This window comes from Rutidosis leptorrhynchoides, unplaced genomic scaffold (assembly GCF_046630445.1).
Source record: "Rutidosis leptorrhynchoides isolate AG116_Rl617_1_P2 unplaced genomic scaffold, CSIRO_AGI_Rlap_v1 contig145, whole genome shotgun sequence".
Taxonomy (NCBI): domain Eukaryota; kingdom Viridiplantae; phylum Streptophyta; class Magnoliopsida; order Asterales; family Asteraceae; genus Rutidosis; species Rutidosis leptorrhynchoides.
Window position 1 is genome coordinate 12,939 of NW_027266397.1, and position 25,573 is coordinate 38,511.

Below are 25,573 nucleotides of genomic sequence, written 5' to 3' on the forward strand. Positions count from 1 at the left end.
GTCCGTACTATTCCCATACTCTTATCCGGGAGACTTCTCAAGTGAAGTCACGTGGTTTAGGTGGCATGTCAGAAGCTTACTTTGTACGACGTACGACATCTATACGCCAAAAAATAAAGTTGACATTTATCTATAAAATTCAAAAGGAAAATGAAAATTATTGTGTCGTCAAGTGTAGTTGTTGTCGGTATTCATTTTCGGTAAGGTAAAGTGAATCTATCTGTCACTAAAATTATTTCTTCATCATTAATTTTATTTATTCACGGTAAATTATGAAATATTTAGTAAGTAAATTCCAGTATTAAAAACCGTCAGTAGTGGACTTAATTTGTTCATGGGTGAGTTTATTTGTCCTTCGTAAACATTTTCATTCAAATAGATATTGCTTTCATATTCCTTAATAAACAATTGTATTTATCAATATATTTTTATAAAAAAATTTAAAGAAGTGAAGAGAACGAGAGGAGCCTAGGAAGTGGCACAACCATCGACTATTGGTTTCATCTATTTCGTCTTAAATAAAAGTCAAAATGCACGCGCTACAAAATTTTGATAAAAAAACAGAGCAAAAAAATATAATATTGAAGTGCATCTGCCTTAGTTGTTTTAAAGCAATAATTATTTTTCTTTATCTTCATGTCATTTGTTCAATTTTCGAAATATCGTAAAAAAAAAAAAAAAAAGTGAGTTCACGTGTATTTGTATAAGAGAAGAATAGAAAGGTAACAAATTGTGCAAATCCAAGATTAAAAAAAAAAATGGAAGAAGCAAAAATAAAAAAAAGTTAAAAGTTGGGAGGATTCAGTCATTTTCACTCGTCTAATTCCTTTACCATATCCAGACGTAGATGAACAGTTAAAAAAACTTGCAAGACAGTCCTATTGGATTTGTGACTCGTGCAGCTTCTAGCAAAGACTCTAAGGAACTCCTTTCAAAATTAAGACGACTTCAGTAGTGTGTCCATTGAAGTGATTTGTCTCTTTCGACAATTAATTTGCATCTACCAAAATTCTCGGTGCTTGATTTATCGTTAGCAAGATCATAGAGAATTGGAAATGATAAAGTTCATTTATGATAAGATTGAGAAAAAAAAGACATCCTCCCTGCAATTTTAGGTTCTTATTTTTGTGTAGCTGATCAACTCATTCTTTGACTTTTCTTCAATGTGTGAATGAATCATTATTTGGTTTGATTGATTAGTTTCTATGAGTATCACATTAACGAAAGGAGTTATCGTTAGAAAATCTTATGCTTTACCAAGAAGCACAAACCATTATTTCGTTCATCGGATTCATTTGGATGATCGGACTCAACATTACTATTCTCTAAACATATTTCAACCACACATTTTTTTTTCTAATTGTTCATCTTCCAACGAAAAGACAAGACTCAATGCAACCTTTTTCAAAAGAGATGCCCGTCTTCATTTTGACAGCGGGGCTCACGTATAAAAAATAGTATAACATCAGGTCGACTACAACAGTTCTTCCACCGCATGGATTTTAACCTCATGATTAAGCTCACTTTGACCTCGCGTCCATGCAAGGAAAATCTAGTTACGCCCGTGAGGGCGACAGCAGGAGAGAAACGTCCACATCCTTTTCTCCGTCTGCCCAGTGGTTCTGCCCTTCTCGAAATATTCAATTCTTTTCAAACAAGACAAACCAATCACAAATGTGTCACACGCTGGTAGTTCCTTAACCGCATAACAACCAGTGTGTCGCCTCGCGAATGAAATTTACCATGCCAGCCTTCATTCTATAATTATTTCAGAAAATAATACGGCGAATAGCTTCTCTACACGAGGTTATATCACACTCAAATTAATTCGGACATTCAGTCCATTGGGTGATTCAACAGATCTTTTCAGCCTCAACAGCAGGTTTCCGCTTGCCCTTAGCTTCATTAGGAGAGCAGCATCAACTCCTGACTAATTTGTACATGGCGGGCAAGAACTCGTTCGTTTTCTTGATTTTCATGGGGTTGAGCTGCTTCAGGTTGGTGTGGCTGGCCGAGTCAAGGCTGCCCCAAGCGGAAGGTACGAGTTAATCTTTTTTCGCGGTGAATGGTGTAAGTACGTGTTTGGATGCTGAGAAATTGTGGGGAAGTTGCAAGCTTTTGCTCTCTTGAAGCCTGGGTTTCGGTTGGTTCACGTTCCTGAGAGTAGGTGGGGTTAGCTTGTTGCGCTCTGTTTCTCCATTCTGTATATTATTTCTATTTAATGACAGTGTTGGAGCTGACCGGGAGATGGGGACAATTAGAATAAGATTCATGTAAGATTCACGCTTGCGATTCCTTTCTGGACTTTAATGGGAGTAATTTGGTATTCTGATTGGTAAGTAGAGATGGGAGTTTCACTTTCTGTAGCCACGAAGAAGGGAAGATAAGAGTTACTTTCTATTTTATAATATTCGATCAGATAATGGGACTCTTATGTTAAAAAACTCCAATTTGGATAAGGCAATTTTACTTTATCCTTTAGTGGACTTGCCTGATGCCTATATTAGGTATATTATTGAATGCCACATGCTTTATGGATGGATAAATTCTCTTTTGGGCTCATGGAACTGGTACGAGCAATGGGAATTTTTTGGCTGACCTATGCAGAAACAGTTTTTGGGTGGCTTTTCTTGCTGGTCCGTATAGCAATCTTGAGTGTCCTTGAGAATGTTATGACAACTCTAAAATAGATGTCCACTGTGGTAAAGTGAATAACCCTTGTCGTTGCTGTTATCCTGGTCACCTCTTCTACACAATTGTTTACTTTGGACATGCTCCAACAGGACTCTCCAGTCTTGGTTTTTAGGCCTAGCTGAGGCTGATTCTATAGCCCTGGATAAACTTTTGTGTTGAACCCACCATAATGAGCAACGTTGTGGCTATCTTGGTAAATTGACTTTGTAGAGCTGGAGAGAGATGGCCTTGGCAAATATATAGAAAAGCAGTTCTTTTGATAGATGGTGTTGCAGAAAACTCCATGCCTGCAGTTTTACTTGCCTTGCAAACACTGTATTATTAAAGTCGAGATTATACACCTTCATTTTTCTGATAATGATGCATCAGATGCACCTTTACCTCTTCCATCTGAAGCCACAATTATACAGAAGAGTAATAGGTTGTCTCCGTGGTTGAATCATCTGACAGAAGAGAGTGATACTGATCGTCTTCTCTAAATAGATACTTGACATTTACAGCAGGGGCTTTGGTCTGAACTTCTTGACTCTGGTAACTCATTTTGTGTTTCTATTTTTTTCTCATGTTCTTTTCCAAAATCACGAAAGTGAGAGAAATTGGATATAGTAAGAGTCTACCAGAGCATTAACTTTCTTTGGCAAAGCAACTACATCCTTCATTACTAGTCATTTTCCTCTCATTGCTAATCATAACTTATACCTTTCACTTTCTCTAATGGTGCTTCTTTCCTATTCATGTAATTTAGTTGATGCTCTCCGCAAGATCACGAGCGCAATGGGGTCGGCATTCTGGGATTTTGATAGTGACAATTGTGAAATACAAAGGGTTGGGTTAGGACTGCAGCTGCCAGCAGAAGCTGAGAGTAGCATTGGTTGTGATTGCAACATTGGGAACGATACCTTCTGTCATGTCGTAAGGATGTATAAGTCCCTCATTGAATCACTGAAGCTTCTTTCGTTGATTACCATCTCAATGCTACTCCACCATCCTGCATTGCTTCATACTTACTCCTCGTTTTTTGCCCCAATCTTTGTGAATTTTAATGAAGTCATACATTATATTGTTTACTTGTGTTTTCATAATATAATGGTTGTGTAATATAATTGATGCAGTTCATTGGTAAAATAAGATCACTATTCCGCTCTTAGACAAATACATTTTAGTTTTTTTCTCATCAAAATGTCTCTTGCAATTACTAAAACTGTACTTGATGTTGAGCTGTTTCTGAAAGCAGCAACGTAAAGTTTTCAAGTGTCTTGACATTGTTGTTCTTGAAAGTGTGAAATCACCCTCACAAGTCCAATTAAAAGAAGATATAACTGCTGTTCAAAATTTGATAGCTTTCACCATTTCCCCTAGACATTTGCTTTAACAAACCACAAAACACAATGTCTTCCTATATGTATTTCCAGAAAAGCAAAAGAGTTGTTAAAGTGCAAAATATGGTGGCATTGGTGAAGAAGAGGGATATATCACTGTTTATCTTTGTGATTATTTATGCTGTTTCCTGAAGATGTACATCGGTCTCTTCAATGTATTTTTGACTAAAGCAATCTTATCTGCAATTTTCAATGCTGATTGATGGTGTTACACTATAACTTTCCAAATACATTATGAAGCCGTCTCTTGTGCTTAACATCAATCTGCTTATTCTGTGCATCACAGAGTGCTGAAGTATTATAGTCTACCCGGAATCCTCCCCTCTGAGCTAGCAAAGCTCCCTTATCTCAGAGAGATGTAAGGATTAGTTTCCACTCCCTTCATCTATCACGCTATTTTGCTACTTCATGTCCAATTATAATTTGGGGTAAATAGCAATTTTTTTTGTGAATAATATGCTGGTGAACTCTTGCATTGCAGTGATTTTGCTTACAACTACCTCAGTGGTGGAATTCCTGATGAGTTGGGTTCCATGCAGTTGACATCAATGTAACCAATATTCCTCGATTTCCTCACATCATATGTTTTCCTCTGATTGACTATTAACAGAAAAATGGCCATGCAGCTCTCTTCTTGTGAATCGCTTATCAGGAGCAATACCGAAATCATTGACAAACATTACCTCTCTAACAGATTTGTAAGTTTCGTGCTAAATCTAATTATTTCTGTGGTGCATTTCTTTCCTGGGCAATTGCTGCATTTTGAAACCATCAGAGATGCTAGTTCCATGGAAGCTATCTTTTGCAGTTTGTTTTCGCCTTTCTCAACCAATTGATTGCCACTTCCTTTTATGTATATCTAGAACATTTATATAAAATTTCTTTCTCATGACTGTTGGAAAAACTCTACTTGTTGAATTTCAGAAAAATGGCTAAAATGCCTTTGGTTTCAGATGATTTAGTTGGAGTCTATTACAGAAGATTATATTTGGTTAATTCAATAAAAATTATAGAGTTTCTTAATCAGGAGTCTTGAAGCCAATCAGTTCTCTGGTCCTGTTCCTCATGAGCTTGGGAATTTAATCAACTTACAGACTTTGTAAGAATCCCTAATACTCCTACGCTTGGGACAATTTTTCTTCCAGCTTTATACTTTTATTTACTTATCGTTGCCATGATATGGTTGTAGGATTTTGTCCTCCAATCAGCTAACAGGAAACGTGCCAGCTACATTTGCCGCATTAGAAAATCTGACAGAAATGTAAGACAGTGATGTGCTTATTTCCTTCGTAACTATTGCGATTTGAATGCCTATAACACTTCATATTTCATAATGCAGTCGAATAAATGACAACAATTTCAACGGCAAAATACCTAATTTTATCCAAAACTGGAAGCAGCTGAATATACTGTAAGATCATGGTTTAAATACATCTTGTGTTGGTTAAGTTTGATGATAGACGTGTTTTTTCTTTTTATTTACATACTGAGTATTTCCATATACACCTTAACTCTTGAAGAGAAATGCATGCTAGTGGACTTGAAGGACCCATTCCATCACAGATTTCTGCTTTGAATAAAGTAGAGGAGCTGTGAGTAATTAGCTTTCTCACAATTAATTCTTTATCGTTTATAAGTTAGGATGCAAGTCATATATTTGTTTAATTCACAGTTAAATAACTGTGATTAAATACGTTGGCAGGAGGATTAGTGACATTGATGGTCCTCTCCAGCTATTTCCTGCACTGGACAACATGACAGGCCTAGTGAGATTGTTAGTCTCAGTTCCTCAATACAGAGTTTGGATTCTCCTAGGATGTGCCGTGCTTGGTGTTTGAGTTATTAAACTTTGCAGAATATTGTTACAGGGTACTGAGAAGCTGCAACATAGCTGGGCAGATTCCCACATACATATGGAAATTGCAGAATCTAGAATTGTTGTAAGTGAATCTTGTTAAGTTTTGACTTGAGAAGTTTCAATAGTCTTCTTACAGCTGAAGCAAGGTAAGCAAGCTTACCTTATGTCTTCATGGTCCTAGGGATCTCAGTTTTAACAAATTGACTGGGCAAATTCCGGCTACAATCAATTTAAAGCTCATAAGATTCATGTAAGTTCATCATCTGCATGCTCGTGAATGCATGTGTGCATGCAAGTCTTCTTGTATTGCCATCTCTTACATATGTGAGTGCAAAGCTAAAAAAAAAGAAAAATTACTTATAAAATCTGCTTGTGGCCCGTACCATGTGGCATAATGCATCCAGATGACTTAATACCTTTCTTAATTGAATGTCGTTTTAATGGTTTCTTTCTTTGCCTATTGTATAAATTATGTCACGTGATTTTTGCTTAGATTTCTTACCGAAAATTTATTAACGGGAAGTGTTCCAGACTCAATCTTGAAGAAAGGAACCAGTGTGTATGTTTCTTGTTCTTATCAAGTTGATTGCCCTCACCATCCTCTTGATTCTTACCATCTTGAAGTTAGTTTTCCCCATCCTGTGTGCAGCGATCTTTCATACAACAACTTAGCGTGGCAAGGTCCTCACAAACCAGCTTGTCGAGAAAACATGTGAGCTCACCAGTACCTGTGCTATATTTCTCTTGAGATATCTTTTGTAAGATATTCATGGAAAATCTGATTTTGTTACTCTCCCATTTTCTTCAGGAACCTGAACTTGAATTTGTTTAGAAGCTCCTCAGCAGAAAATAACTCGTAAGATTCCTTTCATCATGCCCAATATAGGTCTTCATTCTTCATTTTATTTTTTGGTGGATTCAGGTAAAAAGCTTGAATGCTTCAGTTGAAAGCACAGTTTTGTTGCCAAAGTGATCATCTTTCATATGATGGCTCTTCATTCACAAACATTTTTTCACAGAAGTCTCAGATCTGTAATTATCCGAAGGGTTCAAATATATTGATTGCCAAATGGCCATATGACCGCATACCCAGTTTTTTTTGTTCTCACCGAGTTTTCTTGTGAAATGAAGGGTTTGGGTATGGTCACTGGTCGGGGCTAATTTGTTTATACATCTGTTGCAGAGGCAGAGGTGTTCCTTGCTTGGAGAACTTTCAATGTCCACATTGTAAGTATTTGCTTGCTCAATCATTGCTCAGCATCCTTCAAAAGCTATGAAATTTTCAAAGTATAGTTAAACTGCTGCAATTTTTATATTCTTGTCCATTTTGAGCATCCACTGTTTGGTCTTGTCCACTGCATGGTGCTGTAGTCACGTTTTCTGTTATTGTCTCTCTCCGTCAAGTTCAGAAGTTTTCTGAATCATATGAAATCTTTCTATCAGACTCGAGTTGTTTACACGTTAATTGTGGTGGAAAAGATGCAACTATCAAGGAATCTAAGCAGAAGATCACATATCAAGGAGATCAAGATGTAGAAGGCGGTGCTGCAAAATTCTATTTGAATCATGATAAGTTCTGGGGATTCAGTAGCACAGGGGACTTTTTGGATGATAATGATGCAGAAAATCTGCGCTATTATGTGTATCTACTTCCCTCAAACCTCACTGTCTTGGATTCAACAGCACGAATAGCCCCGATTTCACTGACTTATTTTCATTATTGCTTGGAGAACGGGATGTACACTGTGAAACTCAGATTTGCAGAGATACAGTTCACTAACGACAAAACATACAAGAGCCTCGGGAGGCGAGTATTTGATGTTTATGTTCAGGTACTTAAGTTTTCATTGGAACACCTGGATTTCACATTGCATATTGTTTCAATTCTCTGGCACATTAAATCTTAGTTAAATGACTTTGGCACAGGGGAAGTTGATTCTGAAGGACTATGATATTGAGGTTGCAGCAGGTGGTGCTCAGAAGCTAAGAGAAAAAGTCTATAATGTCAATGTGACAAATAATATGCTGGAGATTCGTCTAATTTTTGCTGGAAAAGGGACAACGAGGATTCCCACGAGCGGAGTTTATGGTCCGCTTATTTCTTCCATTTCTGTAGTTTCAGGTGAGGCTGAAAATTTTCACTATTTCATATAGCCGGATGATTTCTATAGTCTGATGCTGAGCTGCATAACGTTTGAGGCCATTGACAAGAATAATACATTGGTTCTTCAGCCTTTGATATGATAGTTATGATTCTTAGCATTATCCAGCTGTGCAATCGATCATTTTCATCATTAGTTCGTCTTGTTTCTGTTGGGCAGATGTCAAAGGGTGTTCAAGCGGTGGAAAACAAAAGACTGCTTATGTCGTAGTTGGAGTTGGAGCTGGAGCATTTTGCATTGTTCTCTTATCACTCTGTATACTTAAGTGGAAAGGCTATTTCCGAGGAAGAACCAAGAGAAGACAAGGTGCAGTTTCTATGAATTTTGTTAAATATGACTGAATGTTCTCTGTCATCAATCTGACTTGCTTGAGAACACCACAATCTGGTGCTTCACCACCCGTCATTTTTTTTAACTGAATGAAAAAAAACACAGCTACTCTAGTCTACTGTGCGAGTCACCAATAGCTTACTTGGGCTTGCGCAAAATTAGACATTCAATTTGTTGCTCCACAGCTTTAGCCATCACTAATGAACACACTTGTACCTAACTATAGAGTATATATTTGTCTCTACTTTATCAGTGATCTAATTCTCTCTTTTGGGTTTGCTTTCTTGAGTTTTCTGGTTTCATGTTCCGTCTATTCTCTGCTTATATAGGCATGGATGGACTAGATCTGCAGACGGGGACATTTTCCTTAAAACAAATTAGAGCTGCAACAAATGACTTTGATTCTGCAAACAAAATTGGGGAAGGTGGTTTTGGCGCTGTCTACAAGGTGCATGCTGTTATGTGTCTTGTCCCGTTCCATGTATCTTCGTGTGACCTTCTTATAAATTAATTCTAGTAGTTGGGTTTGCATGCAGGGTCAATTAAATGATGGCACTGCAATAGCAGTTAAGCAGCTTTCATCGAAATCGCGACAAGGAAATCGAGAATTCCTGAACGAGATAGGAATGATATCATGCTTACAACATCCAAATCTTGTAAAGCTCCACGGGTGCTGTATTGAAGGAGATCAACTATTGCTGGTTTACGAGTATATGGAGAACAATAGTCTTGCTCGTGCCTTGTTTGGTCAGTTCTACTTATACAAGCTATGACTTAAGCACCATACAAAATAGTACCTTGACAGACGTCGAAATAACGAGCAACTATGGCTTCTTGGGTTTTACAGGTCCGGATTATCATCAACTTCAGCTAGACTGGTCCACGAGACATAAAATCTGCACCGGGATTGCTAAGGGTCTCACCTTTCTACATGAAGAGTCTAGACTTAAGATTGTCCACAGAGATATTAAAGCTACTAATGTGCTGCTTGATCGAGATTTAAACCCGAAGATATCAGACTTTGGACTGGCCAGGCTTCATGAAGAAGAGAAGACTCACATTAGCACCAAAATTGCCGGAACCATGTCTGTTATCTTCTCCCTATCAAATTCCATGTCCAAAATTTCTTGACGATGCCTAGAATTCAGATTGTGCTCTCTGGTGATGCTATAATTTCTTAAGATTGTCAATTTAACAGATTGTGATTTTGTTTGCAGAGGATATATGGCTCCAGAATATGCATTGTGGGGTTACCTCACATACAAAGCCGATGTGTACAGCTTCGGAGTCGTGGCCTTGGAGATAGTTAGCGGGAAAAGCAATAACAGTAGCCTGCCGAGCGACGACTTTTTTTGTCTATTGGATTGGGTATTTTTCCTAGTCGCTGACTCGACTTACCACATGAACATACTATATTAACGATCGGGCTGGGTTCTCCATTCTCACAGCACAAGAATTTTTCAATAGCTCTATGATGAAGTACTGATTTATGTTGAATTATGCTGCAGGCCTGTCACTTGCAACAAATTGGGAACTTGATGCGACTTGTCGATGAGAAGTTAAAGGCTGAAGTCAATGAAGAAGAAGCGAAAATCGTGGTAAAAGTCGCTCTTTTGTGCACAAATGCCTCTCCATCTTTAAGGCCCACGATGTCTGAGGTGGTGAACATGCTCGAGGGAAAAATGGCCATACCGGACGTGCTCCTGGAGTCGAGCACCTGCTGCGAAGATCTGAGGTTCAAAGCCATGAGGGACCTGCGCAAGCACGGGCAACAGGAAAGTTATACCAAATGCCATGCACAGAATCCCACGACCATCAACACGTTGCCGTCTTCGTCAAGTACCTTGAGTCAAGATTTGTTTGAAGTAAATCAAGATTCCACGCTCCTCCCGCAAAATGCATGAACATTAGTTGCCGCGGTATACCAAACTTATGCTTATCTCAAACTAGCAAATTGGAATCCCATTACCTTGACTGAAGAAAAGGTTCCTCGACTAGAGTGACTTTGATCGGTGGAAGCAGAAAAACTCGCCGGGGCCTAGCAGCAAGGAAATCTGGGATGTGCAAAAGTTATACAAATTAGGAAGGAAGCATTGGTGCTTGAGTAGGCGACCCATTTCTTAGTTTGTTACTTCTCTTCAGCGTTTTGGGCGAAAGTCGATCGAAGTTATCGATACAGATGTGCCCAAGTTATTGTACAGTGTACTGAATTACCCGTTTCTTTCAACTTGATGGGAAGAAATGAAGAGATTTGCTGTCAGGTTCATCACCTGTTCACCTGATAAAATGACTGGAAAGAAAAAGGGAAAGCACTCGTGCCCTCACACGACGGCTTAAACCAGTAGGGATGATCAGGTATCCTGATATGCTGATACTTTGGACTCTATTGGATTCCCATCCCTCATCCAGAATATTAGATCAGTCATGTTTTAATTGGACTTCTGCCTTACGGGGGTTGCGCAGTCCCTGGCCAAATCTTGCCGTGGCGATCCGTCGCCTCTGTCCCAGTCTACGCTCACCTTCTCCCACTTTGCTTTTTTATTTATTTATTCATATTTCATTAGATCTACAGCTATTGTAAAAAAAGCTTTTATATATTCATCATTAAATAGATGATATGTGGATAATTTATGTTAAGCAAATAATTCTGAATATATATGTCACTTATCCAACGGTGAATGTGTAAAGAGTATTTTACATTGTTGGTGAGCATTATAGTAACTTTTTTCAAAATTTGCCTATTTCCTGATTTCTTTATTATTTTTTAAAAGTTTTTAAAAAACCGTTTAGGATGCTATGCAACTTAGGGCGCATTTGATAACTATTTTATTCTTGGGAATAATTTTTGCTTAGAAATGATTTTTTTTTATTCTATTCTCGGGAACAAGTTCTGAGTTTTTAAAGACACTCTACTCAATTTTTTTTTTCTTGGAATAGAAATACATTTTGTAGGATTCTTATATTTTTTTTTGTTTATTTTAATTTTTAATATATTCTTCTTATTTTTCTCTGTTTTTTTTTTCTTTTATTTTTCTCTCTTCTTCTTCCTCCTTTGTGGTCAATTGCTGGCCACGACAGTGGCGAGCAATTGGCTTGGCTAGGTTCGAAAAGCTTGCCGAAGCCTCGCTAGGCCACGGCAAGGTCGCTTGGCTATCACAAGGCTCAGCCTCGCACTGGACAAGGCTCGGGCCAATGAGTCTCATTGTGGCTTGGTGTCGCCGAGGGCTGATGGCACTCTAGCGAGATCACTGGCCATGGCCAAGGTTGACAACCGGCCAAAAGGAAGAAGAAGATGATGATGATGAAAGAGGAGAAAATAAGAAAAATTAGACTTGATTCTAAGAATTATTCTAGCGAATAAGAAGTAACTCTTTTCTACTTCTTGATTTTGTTCCAAATTTATTCCTAGGAATAAAAAAAATGGATTTTTATTCTCGAGAGCAAAAAAAATTATCAAATGGATTTTTGTTCTTTTTTTTTCGTTTCGGTGAACAAAAGAATAGAATCAGTTATTTTCAAGAATGTTACCAAATAGGGCCTCAAATGTCGTGTTAGCGTTATTTCCTTTTTAAAGTCGAGTCACTAATTGAATAATTTGAAATGGTTTAGGGACCTCCGGTGTCTTAATCCCAAAATTTTCTTCCTAACTGCAAAAATTTACCGGCGCAAAACGCCTATCCATTTGTAGTCACAAAATGCTCTTCAAAATAATCTTGCTAGGTACTTAAAAGAGACATTTATGCGGAGCATCATAGAGAGAGAATCAAGATGAGGACTTAAAAGAATTTTAGGTGGTGTTTGATCATTTTAACTCTCTCCTCGACGCCAAAGTCTCTTGATACTCTTTTATTGTCGAAAGGATTCGCCTCCTATGGTACTTCCCTAAGTCCTGAAAAGAAGACGCGACGACTATTGTCGCCAATCTCCTATTGTGAAACCAAGCCAATCGAACATGGTAAACTTTAACGAGAAAATAAATTCTAACAAAAAACATGTGATTCTAATGATTTTATCTACATCTATAAGGAGATTTGATAGAAAGATTTCGCTAGAAACAAGTGTCACAACAGAGACTACAATACATTTGAGCGCTCATATTTCATAAACTCATCTCACTCAATAAACTAACATATTAGCCCTTAGGTTTTGTTTATTTTGCAAAAAATACGACATTTCTAGAAAATATTTTATAGAAAGTCATTTTTCAAGAATGACAATATTGTCTTCTTCTTTTCCTTTTCTTTTTTCTTTTTATTTACCGAAACCTAAAAATGAACATGAAAATATATTCCATCATTTGATAAGAAAATTCTGATCTTTCTAACTAATTATACACTATTTGGACACTACTGACTTGTGCAAGGATAGTCGAAAACTGGGTATAGGCACTAAGGTCACGGGTCTAGCCTTGATGGACCTTAACCTAGGCATCAAGGATATATGCGCGGGCACAAGCATGGGCACTAATTCCAGGTTCACAAAAGTTTAGCCCGATAACCCAATGCCTATGTTCGGCTCCTTGGCGTGCTAACTCAAGTCAACAATGATTTAGCCTGAGGACTGATGCTCATGCCCAGATCCTTGGACAAATTTATCATTCGTTAGTCGCCATTAAATTTTACTATTAAATTACTAAATTGGATAGCACGCAACAATTGACGGATGTATCAATTTAGTGTTTTATCTTCCATTTATCACATGTATAACGGTTTGTGATTTTTTTAGTCATGTTAATCCAATTTAATAGAAACTAACGAAGATTAAGTTTATTGCAAATGTATCAATTTTGTGTTTTTTATAGTTAAAAAATTAATTTTGGATAAATTTATCTAAGGCATATTAGTTTGGGGTTTTTCATTATATTAACCCAAATAATTCCCAAATAGTCATAAACCAAATGATAATCTAGTCATAAATTTTTCAATTTTGTCATAATATATTTAACCTCCCTGCAAATATTCCAAGATAGTTCTCCGGGCAGTTGCCACAAGAAATTAGTGAGATAGTATCTAGTTATCGCCAGCCGTCTTATGTGGCATACTAACATGGGCAACTCTACTCAAAAGAACATCCTACATGGATCGCTACCTTAGCTAATTTCGGCTGAAATTGGCCAGTAATGATTTCATTGGAATTTCTTATAAAAATTTATGATCACATATATTAAATTGAAAGTTTATAACTAAATTGGTATTTTTTTATAAAAAATTTATAATCAAATTGGAATTTTCATACTTTTGCTTGGAGGAAGTTAGTATGAGATTTCGCTTGCTTACCCATTGCTCCTGATGCGTGTCAGTATCTAAAAGCATTTTAAGTATGTCTGGCAGAATGTCTCCCGGTGTATCCCTGCAATTTCTCCTATTCTTTATTTCAATGACAATTCACCGACTCTAATGAATTTCTCGGGAAAAGTAAAAGAAAATTCAAAAGTTTTGACGTACAATTTCCCTATAAATTCAACAAGAGTTCACCTACCGAATTCGCATTAGGATAATTAAGAGTAAACGAATAAAAATTAAAAAAGATATCTTCACTGTGTCCGCACTATTACCATATTCATATCTAGGAGACTTTTCAAGTGAAGTCGTGCGCGTCAGCTAGCATGTCAAAAGCTTGCTTGAACCTTGTACAACATCGTATTCGCCAAAAATAAGGTTGAGATTTATCTATATATTTCAAAAGGAAATTGAAAATTCGTGTGCAGTAAAGTGTAGTTGTTGTCGATGTTCATTTGTCGGTAAAGTGAATCTATTTTTCAGTAAAATTATTTCTTAATCGTAAATCTTTCATATTCACAGTAAATTATGTGATATTAGTAAGTAAATTCCAATAGTAAAAAAAGGGTCAATAGTGGACTTAATTTGTCTGTGGTAAATATTATTTGCTCTTTGTAAACATTTTCATTAAAATAGATATTGCTTTCATATCCTTTATAAACAATTGTGTTTATCAATATATTTTTTATAAAAAAAAATTAAAAAGTTAAAAGAAAGGAGCAAAACCTAAAAAGTTAAAGGTTGAGAGGATTCAGTCATTTTCTCTCGTCCAATTCCTTCGCCATTTCTCCACCTAGATGAACAGTTAAAAAAACTTGTAGAGATGCTCCTCTTGGATATGTGATTTAATGCAAGTAGCTTCTAGCGGACACTCTAAGAAACTCCTGACGGTTTTAGTAGTATGGCCATGGAAGCAATTTGTCTCTTTTGATAATCAATTTGCATTTATTGAAATTATCAATGCTCGATTTATTGTTCAATGAGATTATAGAAGATTGGAAAGGATGGAGTTTATTCATGGTAAGATTGGGAAAAGAAAAAGACATCAATTTTAGGTCTTTGTTTTTGTTTAGCCCATCAGCTCATTTTTTGTCTTTTCTTTTATGCGTTAATAAATCATTATTTGGTTTAATTGATTATTTCTATGAATATCACACAAATGAGAGGTGATATCGATGCTTTACCAAGAAGCACAAACCATTACTCCTTCATCGGATTTATCTAGACAATCGAACTCAACATCACTATTCTTCGAGAGTGTTTCAACCACACATTTTTTTTTCCTAACGATTGATCTTTCGGAGAAAAGACAAGACTCAGATGCCGCCTTTTTCAAAAGAGATGGCTGTCTTCATTTTGACAGCATGGCTCACGTGTCAAAGAGAACATAACATCAGATTGATTGTAACGGTTCTTCCTCCTTATGGAATTTAACCTCATGATTAAGGTCACTTTGACCTCGCCTCCGTGCAAAGAGATCCTGTGGAGAATGACAGCAAGAGGGGAAACGTCCGCGTCCTTTCCTCCGTCTGCCGAATGGTCGAGTCGCGTCTTCGGAATATTCAATTCTTTTCAAACAGGACAGAAACCAGCAGACATGCATCGGATTAGAAAACCGAAATGTGAATAAAGATAAATCCCATCCCCTCCTCATTAACCGCCAACTAGTCAAACTGTTTCCGACTACCAGCATTCCCACCCGTTTTCTTTCCATTTCCATCTGGGAACTGGAACTGGAAGTGGAGGTCTCGCTTGTTTTGGTAACTCCTACGTTGAGTACGGAGCACAGCATTTGCTGGTTTTTTTGCCATTTGCTCGAGCTCCAAGGCCTCTCTCTTCCTCATACCAAGAATAGGTCCGAGCTCGAGAGTTTTCTTGCCATTAGTTCCTGGGGAGGCCGAGGTTCTTGATCATGGCGGGCAAGAACTCGTTCGTTTTCTTGATTTTCATGGGGTTGAGCTGCTTCGGTTTGGTGTGGCTCGCCGAGTCAAGGCTGCCCCAAGCGGAGGGTAGGAGTTAACCTTTTTTTTATGTCTTTTGCTGTGTACGGTGTAAGTACGGGTTTGGATGCTGAGAAATTATGGGAGAGTTGCGAGCTTTTGCTCTCTTGAAATCCGGGTTTCGGTTGGTTCACGTTCCTGAGAGTAGGTGGGGTTAGCTTGTTGCGCTCTGTTTCTCCGTTCTGTATATTATTTCCTTTTTTAATGACGGTTGGAGCTGACCGGGAGATGGGGAAAATTAGGATAAGATTCATATGAGAATCTCTCTACCCAATGTTTGCGAATCCTTTCTAGACTTTAATGGGTGTAATTTTGGTATTCTGATTGGTACGTAGAGATGGCAGTTTCAGTTTCTATAGCCAGGAAGAAGGGAAGATAAGAGGCACTTTCTATTTTATATTATTCGGTCAGATAATGAGACTCATGTTAAAAAACTCTAATTTGGGTAAGGCAATTTTAGTTTATCCTTTAGTGGATTTGCCCGATGCCTATATTAGGTAAATTATTGAATGCCACAGGCTTTATGGATGGATAAGTTCTCTTTTGGGTTTGTGGAACTGGTACGAGCAATGGAAATTTCTTGGCTGACCTATTCAAAAACAGTTTTGGGGTAGCTTTTCTTGCTGGTCTGTATAGCGATCTTGAGTGTCCTTGAGAATGTTATGGCAACTCTAAAATAGATGTCTACTGTGGTAAAGTGAAGAACCCTTGTCGTTGCTGTTATGCTGGTCACCTCTTCTACACAATTGTTTACCTTGGACATGCTTAACATGACTCTCCAGTGTTGGTTTGGCCCTAGCCAAGGCTGATTCTACAGCCCTGAATAAACTTTTCTGTTGAACCCACCATAATGAGCTGCATTGCGGTTATCTTTGAAGATTGACCCTGTAGAGCTGGAGAGAGATGGCCTTTGCAAATATATAGAAAAGCAGTTCTTTTGATGGATTAAATTGCAGAAAACACCACGCTTGCAGTTTTACTCGCCTTGCAAGCACTGTATAATTAAAGGTGACATTATACACCTCCAATTTTCTGATTATGATGCATCAGATGTACCTTTACCCCTTCCAACTGAAGTCACAATATTACAGAATAGTAGTAGGTTGTCTCCGTGGTTGAATCATTTCACAGAAAAGAGTCATACTGACCTTATTCGCTAAATAAATACTTGAAATTTACAGAAGGGGCTTTGGTCTGAACTTCTGGACTATGGTAACTCATTTCGTGTTTCTATTTTTTTCTCATGTTCTTTTCCATAATCACAAAAGTGAGAGACAATGGATGTAGTAATCGTCTACCAGAGCATTAACTTTCTCTGGCAAAGCAACTACATCCTTTATTACTAGTTAATTTCCTCTCATTAACAATCGTAACTTATACCTTCAATTTCTCTAATGGTGCTTTCTTTTCTGTTCATGCAATTTAGTTGATGCTCTCCACGAGATCACGAGTGCAATGGGGTCGACATACTGGGATTTTGATGGTGACAATTGTGAAATACGAACGGTTGGGTTAGCACTGCAGCCGCCAGCAGAAGCTGAGAGTAGCATTGGTTGTGATTGCAACATTGGGAACGATACCTTCTGTCATGTCGTAAGGATGTATAAGTCCCTCATCCAATCACTGAAGCTTCTTCCATTGATTACCATCTCAATGCTAGTCTGCCCGTCTGCATTGCTTCATACTTACCCCCATTTTTTGCACCAATCTTTGTGAATTTTAATGAAATCATACATTATATCGTTTACTTGTGTTTTCATAATATAATGTTTGGGAAATATGATTGATGTAGTTCATTGGTAAAATAGATCATTATTCCACTCTTAGACAAGCACATTTTAGTTTTTTTCTGATCAAAATGTCTCTTGCAACCGTTAGAACTGTACTTGATATTGAGCTGTTTCTGAAAGCAGCAACGTAAAGTTTTTGAGTGTCTTGACATGGTTGTTCTCGAAAGTGTGAAATCACCCTCATGAGTCCAATTAAGAGTAGATATAATTGCCATTCAAAATTTGATAACTTTCACCATTTCTCCCAGACATTTGCTTTAACAAACCACAAAAGGCAATGTCTTCCAATATGTATTTCCAGAAAAGAAAAAGGGTTGTTAAAGTGCAAAATGTGGTGGCATCAGTGAAGAAGAGAGATATATCAGTATTTATCTTTGTGCTTATTTATGCTTTTTCCAGGAGATGTAAATTAGTCTCTTCAGTATATATATGAGTTCAGCAATCTTATCTGCAATTTTCAATGCTGATTCATGGTGTTACACTATAACTTTCCAAATATGCAATGGAGCCATCTCTTGTACTTAACATCGACCTGATTATTGTGCATTACAGAGTGCTGAAGTTTCATAGTCTACCCGGAATTCTTCCTCCTGAGCTTGCCAAGCTCCCTTACCTCAGAGTGATGTAAGGATTAGTTTCCACTTCCTTCATCTGTTACACTATTTTGCTACTTTGTGTCCAATTACAAATTTGGGCTGACTAGCAATTTTATTTTTTTATTTTTTTATTTTTTATAACATGCTGGTGAACTCTTGCATTGCAGTGATTTTGCTTACAACTGCCTCAGTGGTGAAATTCCTAACGAGTTGGGTTCCATGCAGTTGACATCAATGTAACCAATACTTTTTGATTTCCTCACATCATATGCTTTCCTCTAATTGACTATTAACAGAAAAATAGTTGTGCAGCTCTCTTCTTGTGAATCGCTTATCAGGAGCAATACCGACATCATTGGCAAACATTACCTCTCTAACATATCTGTAAGTTTCATGCTAAATCTAATCATTTTTGCAGTGCATTTGTTTCCTGAGCAATTGTTGCATTTTGAAATCATCAGAGATGCATGTTCGATGGGAGCTATATTTTGCAGTTTCTTTTTGCCTTCCTCCATCAATGGATTGCCACTTCCTTTTATGTAGAATTATATATAGAACATTTATATAAAAATTTCTTTCTCACGACTGTCAGAAACTCTATTTGTTGAATTTCAGAAGAATGGCTAAAACGCCTTTGGTTCCAGATATTTAGTTGGAGTCTATTACGAAAGAATATATTTGGTTAATTCAATAACAATTATAGAGTTTCTTAATCAGGAATCTTGAAGCCAATCAGTTTTCTGGTCCTGTTCCTCATGAGCTTGGGCGTTTAATCTACTTACAGAATTTGTAAGAAACCCTAATACTCCTAAGCTTGGGACTATTTTTCTTCCAGCTTTATACTTTTATTTACTTATCATGGTGCCATGATATGGTCATAGGATTTTGTCCTCCAATCAGCTAACAGGAAACGTGCCAACTACATTTGCCACCTTAGGACATCTGACAGATTTGTAAGACAATGATGTGCTTGTCGTACATAACTATTATGATTTGAATGCCTACTAACACTTTATATTTTATATTGCAGTCGAATAAATGACAACAACTTCAGCGGCAAAATACCCAGTTTTATCCAAAACTGGAAGCAGCTGAATAAACTGTAAGATCACGGTTTTAATACAATTTGTGTGGGTTAAGTTTGATGATCAATGTGTTTTTTCTTATAATCTACGTACTGCGTATTTTCATATACACTTCAACTCTTGAAGTGAAATGCATGCGAGTGGACTTGAAGGACCCATTCCATCACACATTTCTGCCTTGAATAAAGTAGAGGAGCTGTGAGTAATTAGCTTTCTCACAATTAATGCTTTATCTTTTGTAATTTAGGATGCAAGTCATATATTTGTTTAATTCATAGTTAATTGCTAATGATTAAATACGTTGACAGGAGGATTAGTGACATTGATGGTCATCTCCAGCTATTTCCTGCACTGGACGACATGACAGGCTTAGTGATATTGTTAGTCTCGGTTCTTCGATACAGATTTTGTATTCTCCTAGGATGTGCTTGGTGTTTGAGTTGTTAAACCTGGCAGCATTTTGTTACAGAGTACTGAGAAGCTGCAACTTATCTGGGCAAATTCCCGCATACATGTGGAAATTACAGAATCTAGAATTTTTGTAAGTAAATCTTGTAAATTTTTGACTTGAGAAGTTTTAATAGTCTTCTTACAGCTGAAACTGGGCTTGCTTACCTTATGTCTTCATGGTCCTAGGGATCTCAGTTTTAACAAATTGACTGGGCAAATTCCGGCTACAATCAATTTAAAGCGCATAAAATTCATGTAAGCTCATCATTTGCATGCCTGTGAATGCATGTGTCCATGCAAGTCTTCTTGTATTGCCATCTCTTACTTATGTCAGTGGAAAGCAAAAATTTTGTTGATAAAATATGCTAGTGGCCTGTACCATGTGACATAGTGCATCCAGATGATCATTTTAATGGTTTCTTTCTTTTCCTATTGTATTAATTATGTCACATGATTTTTTCTTAGATTTCTTACCAGCAATTTATTAACCGGAAGTGTTCCGGACTCAATCCTGAAGGAAGGAACCAGCGTGTATGTTTCTTGTTCTTATTGAGTTGATTGCCCTCGCCATCCTCTCGATTCCTACCATCTTAAAGTTCGTTTTTCCCCATGCTGTGTGCAGTGATCTTTCATACAATGACTTTGCATGGCAAGGTCCTCACCAACCTGCCTGTCGAGAAAACATGTGAGCTCACCTGTACCTGTGCTATATTTCTCTTTAGATATCTTTCGTAAGATATTCATGGAAAATCTGATTTTGTTACTCTGCCCATTTTCTTCAGGAACCTGAACTTGAATTTGTTTAGAAACTCCGCAGCAGAAAATAACTCGTAAGATGCCTTTCATCATGCCCAATATATGTCTTCATTCTTTATTTATTTTTATTTTTTTGGCGGATTCCGGTAAAAAGCTTGAATCCTTCAGTTGAAAGCACAGTTTTGTTGCCAAAGTGATCATCTTTGATATGACGGCTTTTCATTCATGAGCATTTTTTCACAGAAGTCTCAGATCTGTAATTATCCGAAGGGTTCAAATATTTTGATTGCCAAACGGCCATATGACTACATACCCAGTTTCTTTTTTCTTTTTTCTTTTTTAAATTCCCAATGAGTTTTCTTGTGAAATGGAAGGTCTGGGTATGTTTGCTGGTCGGGGCTAATTCATTTATACATCTGTTGCAGAGGCAGAGGTGTTCCTTGCTTGGAGAAATTTCAATGTCCACATTGTAAGTATTTGCTTGCTGAATCATTGCTCTGCATGCTGCAAAAGCTAAAAAATTTTCAAAGTTGGGTTAAACTGTTACATTTTTTTATATACTTGTCCATTTTGAGCTTCAACTGTTTGGTCTTGTCCACTACATGGTGCTGTAGTTATGTTTTCTGTTATTTTCTCTCTGTGGAGGTCAAAAGTTTTCTGAATCATATGAATTTTTTCTATCAGACTCAAGTTGTTTACATGTTAATTGTGGTGGAAAAGATGCAACCATCAAGGAATCTAAGTGGAAGATCATCTATCAAGGAGATCAAGATGAAGGAGGTGGTGCTGCAAAATTCTATTTAAATCATGATGAGTTCTGGGGATTCAGTAGCACGGGGGACTTCATGGATGATAATGATGAACAAAACCTGCGCTATTCTGTGTATCTACCATCCTCGAACCTCACCGTCTTGGATTCAACAGCACGAACAGCCCCAATTTCACTGACTTATTTTCATTACTGCTTGGAGAACGGGATGTACACTGTGAAACTCAGGTTTACAGAGATACAGTACACTAACGACAAAACATATAACAGCCTCGGGAGGCGGGTATTTGATATTTATGTTCAGGTACTTAAGTTCTCATTGGAACACGTGGATTTCACATTGCATATCGTCCAATTCTCTGGCACATTAAATCTTGGTTAAATGACTTTGGCACAGGGGAAGTTGATTCTGAAGGACTATGATATCGAGATTGCAGCAGGTGCTGCGCAGAAGCCAAAAGAGGAAGTCTATAATGTCAGTGTGACAAATAATATGCTGGAGATTCGTCTAATTTTTGCTGGAAAAGGGACAACAAGGATTCCTAAGAGAGGATCTTATGGTCCACTTATTTCTTCCATTTCTGTAGTTTCAGGTGAGGCTGAAAATCTTCACTATTTCGTATAGGTAGATGGTTTCGGTAGTCTGATGCTGACCTGCATAAAGTTTGAGGCCATTGATAAGCATAAAACATTGGTTCTTCAGCCTTTGATATGATAGTTATGTTTCTTAGCATTATCCAGCTGTGCAATCAATCATTTTCATCATTAGTTCGTCTTGTTTCTGTTGGGCAGATGTCAAAGGGTGTTCAAGAGGTGGAAAACAAAAGACTGCTTATGTCGTAGTTGGAGTTGGAGCTGGAGCATTTTGCATTGTTCTCTTATCACTCTGTATACTTAAGTGGAAAGGCTATTTCCGAGGAAGAACCAAGAGAAGACAAGGTGCAGTTGCTATGAATTTTGTTAAATATGACTGAATGTTCTCTCATCAATCTGACTTGCTTGAGAACATCACAATCTGGTGCTTCACCACCCGTCATTTTTTAACTGAATGAAAAAAAAAAACACAGCTACTCTAGTCTACTGTGTGAGTCGCCAATGGCTTACTTGGGCTTGCACAAAATTAGACATTCGATTTGTTGCTCCACAGCTTTAGCCATCACTAATGAAAACACTTGTACCTAACTACAGAGTATCTATTTGTCTCTACTTTATCAGTGATCTAATTCTCTCTTTTGGGTTTACTTTCTTGAGTTTTCTGGTTTCATGTTCGGTCTATTCTCTGCTTATATAGGCATGGATGGACTAGATCTGCAGACGGGGACATTGTCCTTAAAACAAATTAAAGCTGCAACAAATGACTTCAATTCTGCAAACAAAATTGGGGAAGGTGGTTTTGGTGCTGTCTACAAGGTGCATGCTGTTATGTGTCTTGTCCCGTTCCATATTTCTTCGTGTAACCTTCTTATAAATTAATTCTAGTAATTGGGTTTGCATGCAGGGTCAATTAAATGATGGCACTGTAATAGCAGTTAAGCAACTTTCATCGAAATCGCGACAAGGAAATCGAGAATTCCTGAACGAGATAGGAATGATATCATGCTTACAACATCCAAATCTTGTGAGGCTCCACGGATGCTGTACTGAAGGAGATCAACTATCGCTGGTTTACGAGTATATGGAGAACAATAGTCTTGCCCGTGCCTTGTTTGGTCAGTTCTACTTATACAAGCCATGATTTAAGCACCATACAAAACAGGACCTAGATAGATGTCGAAATAACGAGCAACTATGGCTTCTTGGGTTTTACAGGTCCGGATGATCATCAACTTCAGCTAGACTGGCCCACAAGACATAAGATCTGCACCGGGATTGCTAAGGGTCTCGCTTTTTTACATGAAGAGTCTAGACTCAAGATTGTCCACAGAGATATTAAAGCTACTAATGTGCTGCTCGATCAAGATTTAAACCCGAAGATATCGGACTTTGGACTGGCCAGGCTTCATGAAGAAGAGAAGACTCACATCAGCACCAAAATTGCTGGAACCATGTAGGTTATCTTCTCCCTATCAAATTCCATGCCCAAAATTTCTTAACAGCACCTTGACTATAGATTATGCTCTCTGGTGATGCTATAATTTCTTAAGATTGTCGATTTAACAGATCGTGATCTTGTTTGCAGAGGATATATGGCTCCAGAATATGCATTGTGGGGTTACCTTACATACAAAGCCGATGTGTACAGCTTTGGAGTCGTGGCCTTGGAGATAGTTAGCGGGAAAAGCAATAACAGTAGCCTGCCGAGTGATGACTTTTTCTGTCTATTGGATTGGGTATTTTTCGGACTCTCTGACTTGACCCGCTGCAAGAACATACTATTTTAACGATCGGGCTGGGTTCTCCATTCTCACAGTATAAGAGTTTTTCAATAGCTCTATGACGAAGTACTGATTTATGTTGAATTATGCTGCAGGCGTGTCACTTGCAACAGACTGGGAACTTGATGCGGCTTGTCAACAAGAAGTTAAAGGCTGAAGTCAACGAAGAAGAAGTGAAAAATCATGATAAAAGTCGCTCTTTTGTGCACAAATGCATCTCCATCTCTAAGGCCCATGATGTCCGAGGTGGTGAACATGCTCGAGGGAAAAATGGCCGTACCGGACGTGATCCCGGAGCCAAGCACCTACTGCGAAGATCTAAGGTTCAAAGCCATGAGGGACCTCCGCAAGCATGGGCAACAGCAAAGTCATACCGAATGCCAAACACAGAATTCCACGACCATCAACGCGTTGCAGTCTTCGTCAAGCACCTTGAGTCAAGATTTGTTTGAAGTAAATCAAGATTCCATACCCCTCCCGTAAAATGCATGAACATTAGTTGCCACGGCATACCAAACTTATGCTTCTCTCAAACTGGCGAATCGTAATCCCATTACCGTTACTGAATAAAAGGTTCTCGACTACAGTGATTTTTATCGGTGAAGCAGAAAAACTCACCGAGGCCTAGCGGCGAGGAAATCTGGGAATGTGCAAAAGCTGTACAAATTAGGAAGGAAGCATCGGTGCTTGAATAGGTGACCCATTTCTTAGTTCGTTACTTCTCTTCGGCATTTCGAGCAATATGTCGATCAAAGTTATGATTCAGATGTGCCCAAATTATTGTACAGTGTACTGAATTACCTGTTTTTTTTCAACTTGATGGGAAGAAATGAAGAGATTTGCTGTCAGGTTCATCATCTGGTTCACCTGGATAAAATGACTGGAAAGAAAATTTGAAAGCACTTGTGCCCCCAAACGATGGCTTAAACCATTAGGTATGATCGGGTATGATGATATGCTGATACTTTGGGCTCAGATCTCCCCTCCTTATCATGAATATTAGATCAATCATGTTTTAACTGGACTTCTGCCTCGCCGGGGTTCCACGGTCCCTGGCCAGATCTTTGCTGCCGCAATCCATCACCTCCGTCCTAGTTTACACGTCACCTTCTTCTCCCGCTTCTCATTTATTTTTTGGAGGAATTTTATTAGGTCTACTATTAGCGTAAAAGCACTTTTACATATTATGACATATGGATGAATTATGTTACACAACTATTTCTGAATACACATGTCACTTATTCAATGTTGAACATGCAAAGAGTGCTTTGCACCGGTTGCAAACATAATAGTATTATTTTTTTTTTTCCAAATTTCCTTATTTCTGAATTCTTAACAGAATTAATTCACTGAAAAACTCCAAACCGGTACATCTATGACAAATTTGCCCCAAACTAATTTTTTTACCATGAAAAACCCTAAATTAATACACCCGTGACAAATTTACCCTAATTGACCATAAAAAACCATAAACTTGTATATTTATGACAAATTTACCCAAAATTAATTTATTTGCTCGCAAAAAACCCAAAACGGATAAATGTGTGACAAATATATCATCCGCTAAATTGGATTAATATTACAAAAAAATCACAAAAATGTAAACTGTGACAACGGAGTGTAAAATCTCAAATTAGTATACCAGTTAACTGTCGAGTGTCATTTAATTTAATAATTTGATAGTAAAATTTAACGAAAATTAATAGTGGGTAAATTTATTACAAGTGTACAAGTTTTTGGTAAATTTGTCAAATGTATACTAATTTGGGGTTTTTGGTGATCAAAAAATAGTTCAGGATAAATTTATTGCAGGTGTACTAATTTAGGGTTTTTTAGGATATTAACCATTCTTACTATTCGTGTCGTTTTTAGTGTTTCCTTATTTCCTAAATATCTTTTTATTTTGTTTAAAGTTTTTCGCAAACCACTTATGATGCTACGTTGGAATTTAATGGCAACTTGATGGTCATGTCAATATTGTTTCCTTTTTTAACAGAAGACTCACTCGAACATAAAAACAAAAACAAAAAATTAGTCTAGGAACCCAATT

The 25,573-nt window shown here is 37.6% G+C and overlaps 1 protein-coding gene and 1 pseudogene across 1 annotated transcript; both read left to right on the forward strand.

Moving 5' to 3' along the window:
* The first annotated feature begins 1,941 nt into the window (after positions 1 to 1,941).
* On the forward strand, positions 1,942 to 10,327 carry LOC139881348 (probable LRR receptor-like serine/threonine-protein kinase RFK1). The gene is made up of 24 exons (XM_071865835.1): positions 1,942 to 2,038; positions 3,440 to 3,614; positions 4,360 to 4,431; positions 4,555 to 4,623; positions 4,700 to 4,771; positions 5,101 to 5,172; positions 5,263 to 5,334; positions 5,413 to 5,484; positions 5,594 to 5,665; positions 5,776 to 5,847; positions 5,942 to 6,013; positions 6,113 to 6,181; positions 6,425 to 6,490; positions 6,581 to 6,643; positions 6,740 to 6,787; positions 7,115 to 7,158; positions 7,375 to 7,763; positions 7,858 to 8,053; positions 8,253 to 8,399; positions 8,753 to 8,871; positions 8,960 to 9,170; positions 9,271 to 9,508; positions 9,641 to 9,791; positions 9,932 to 10,327. The coding sequence occupies exons 1-24, from the start codon at positions 1,942 to 1,944 to the stop codon at positions 10,325 to 10,327; spliced, it is 3,054 nt and encodes a 1,017-aa protein (XP_071721936.1).
* A 5,287-nt stretch (positions 10,328 to 15,614) lies between these two features.
* LOC139881349 (probable LRR receptor-like serine/threonine-protein kinase RFK1) lies at positions 15,615 to 24,006 on the forward strand (annotated as a pseudogene).
* The last annotated feature ends 1,567 nt before the right edge of the window (positions 24,007 to 25,573 follow it).

Excerpts from the sequence above, each read along its gene's own strand:
- LOC139881348 (XM_071865835.1), top strand. The coding sequence starts at position 1,942 with ATGGCGGGCAAGAACTCGTTCGTTTTCTTGATTTTCATGGGGTTGAGC. Across the intron at positions 4,432-4,554 it reads CTCCCTTATCTCAGAGAGAT|TGATTTTGCTTACAACTACC; the intron begins GTAAGGATTAGT and ends CTTGCATTGCAG. Across the intron at positions 7,764-7,857 it reads TATTTGATGTTTATGTTCAG|GGGAAGTTGATTCTGAAGGA; the intron begins GTACTTAAGTTT and ends ACTTTGGCACAG.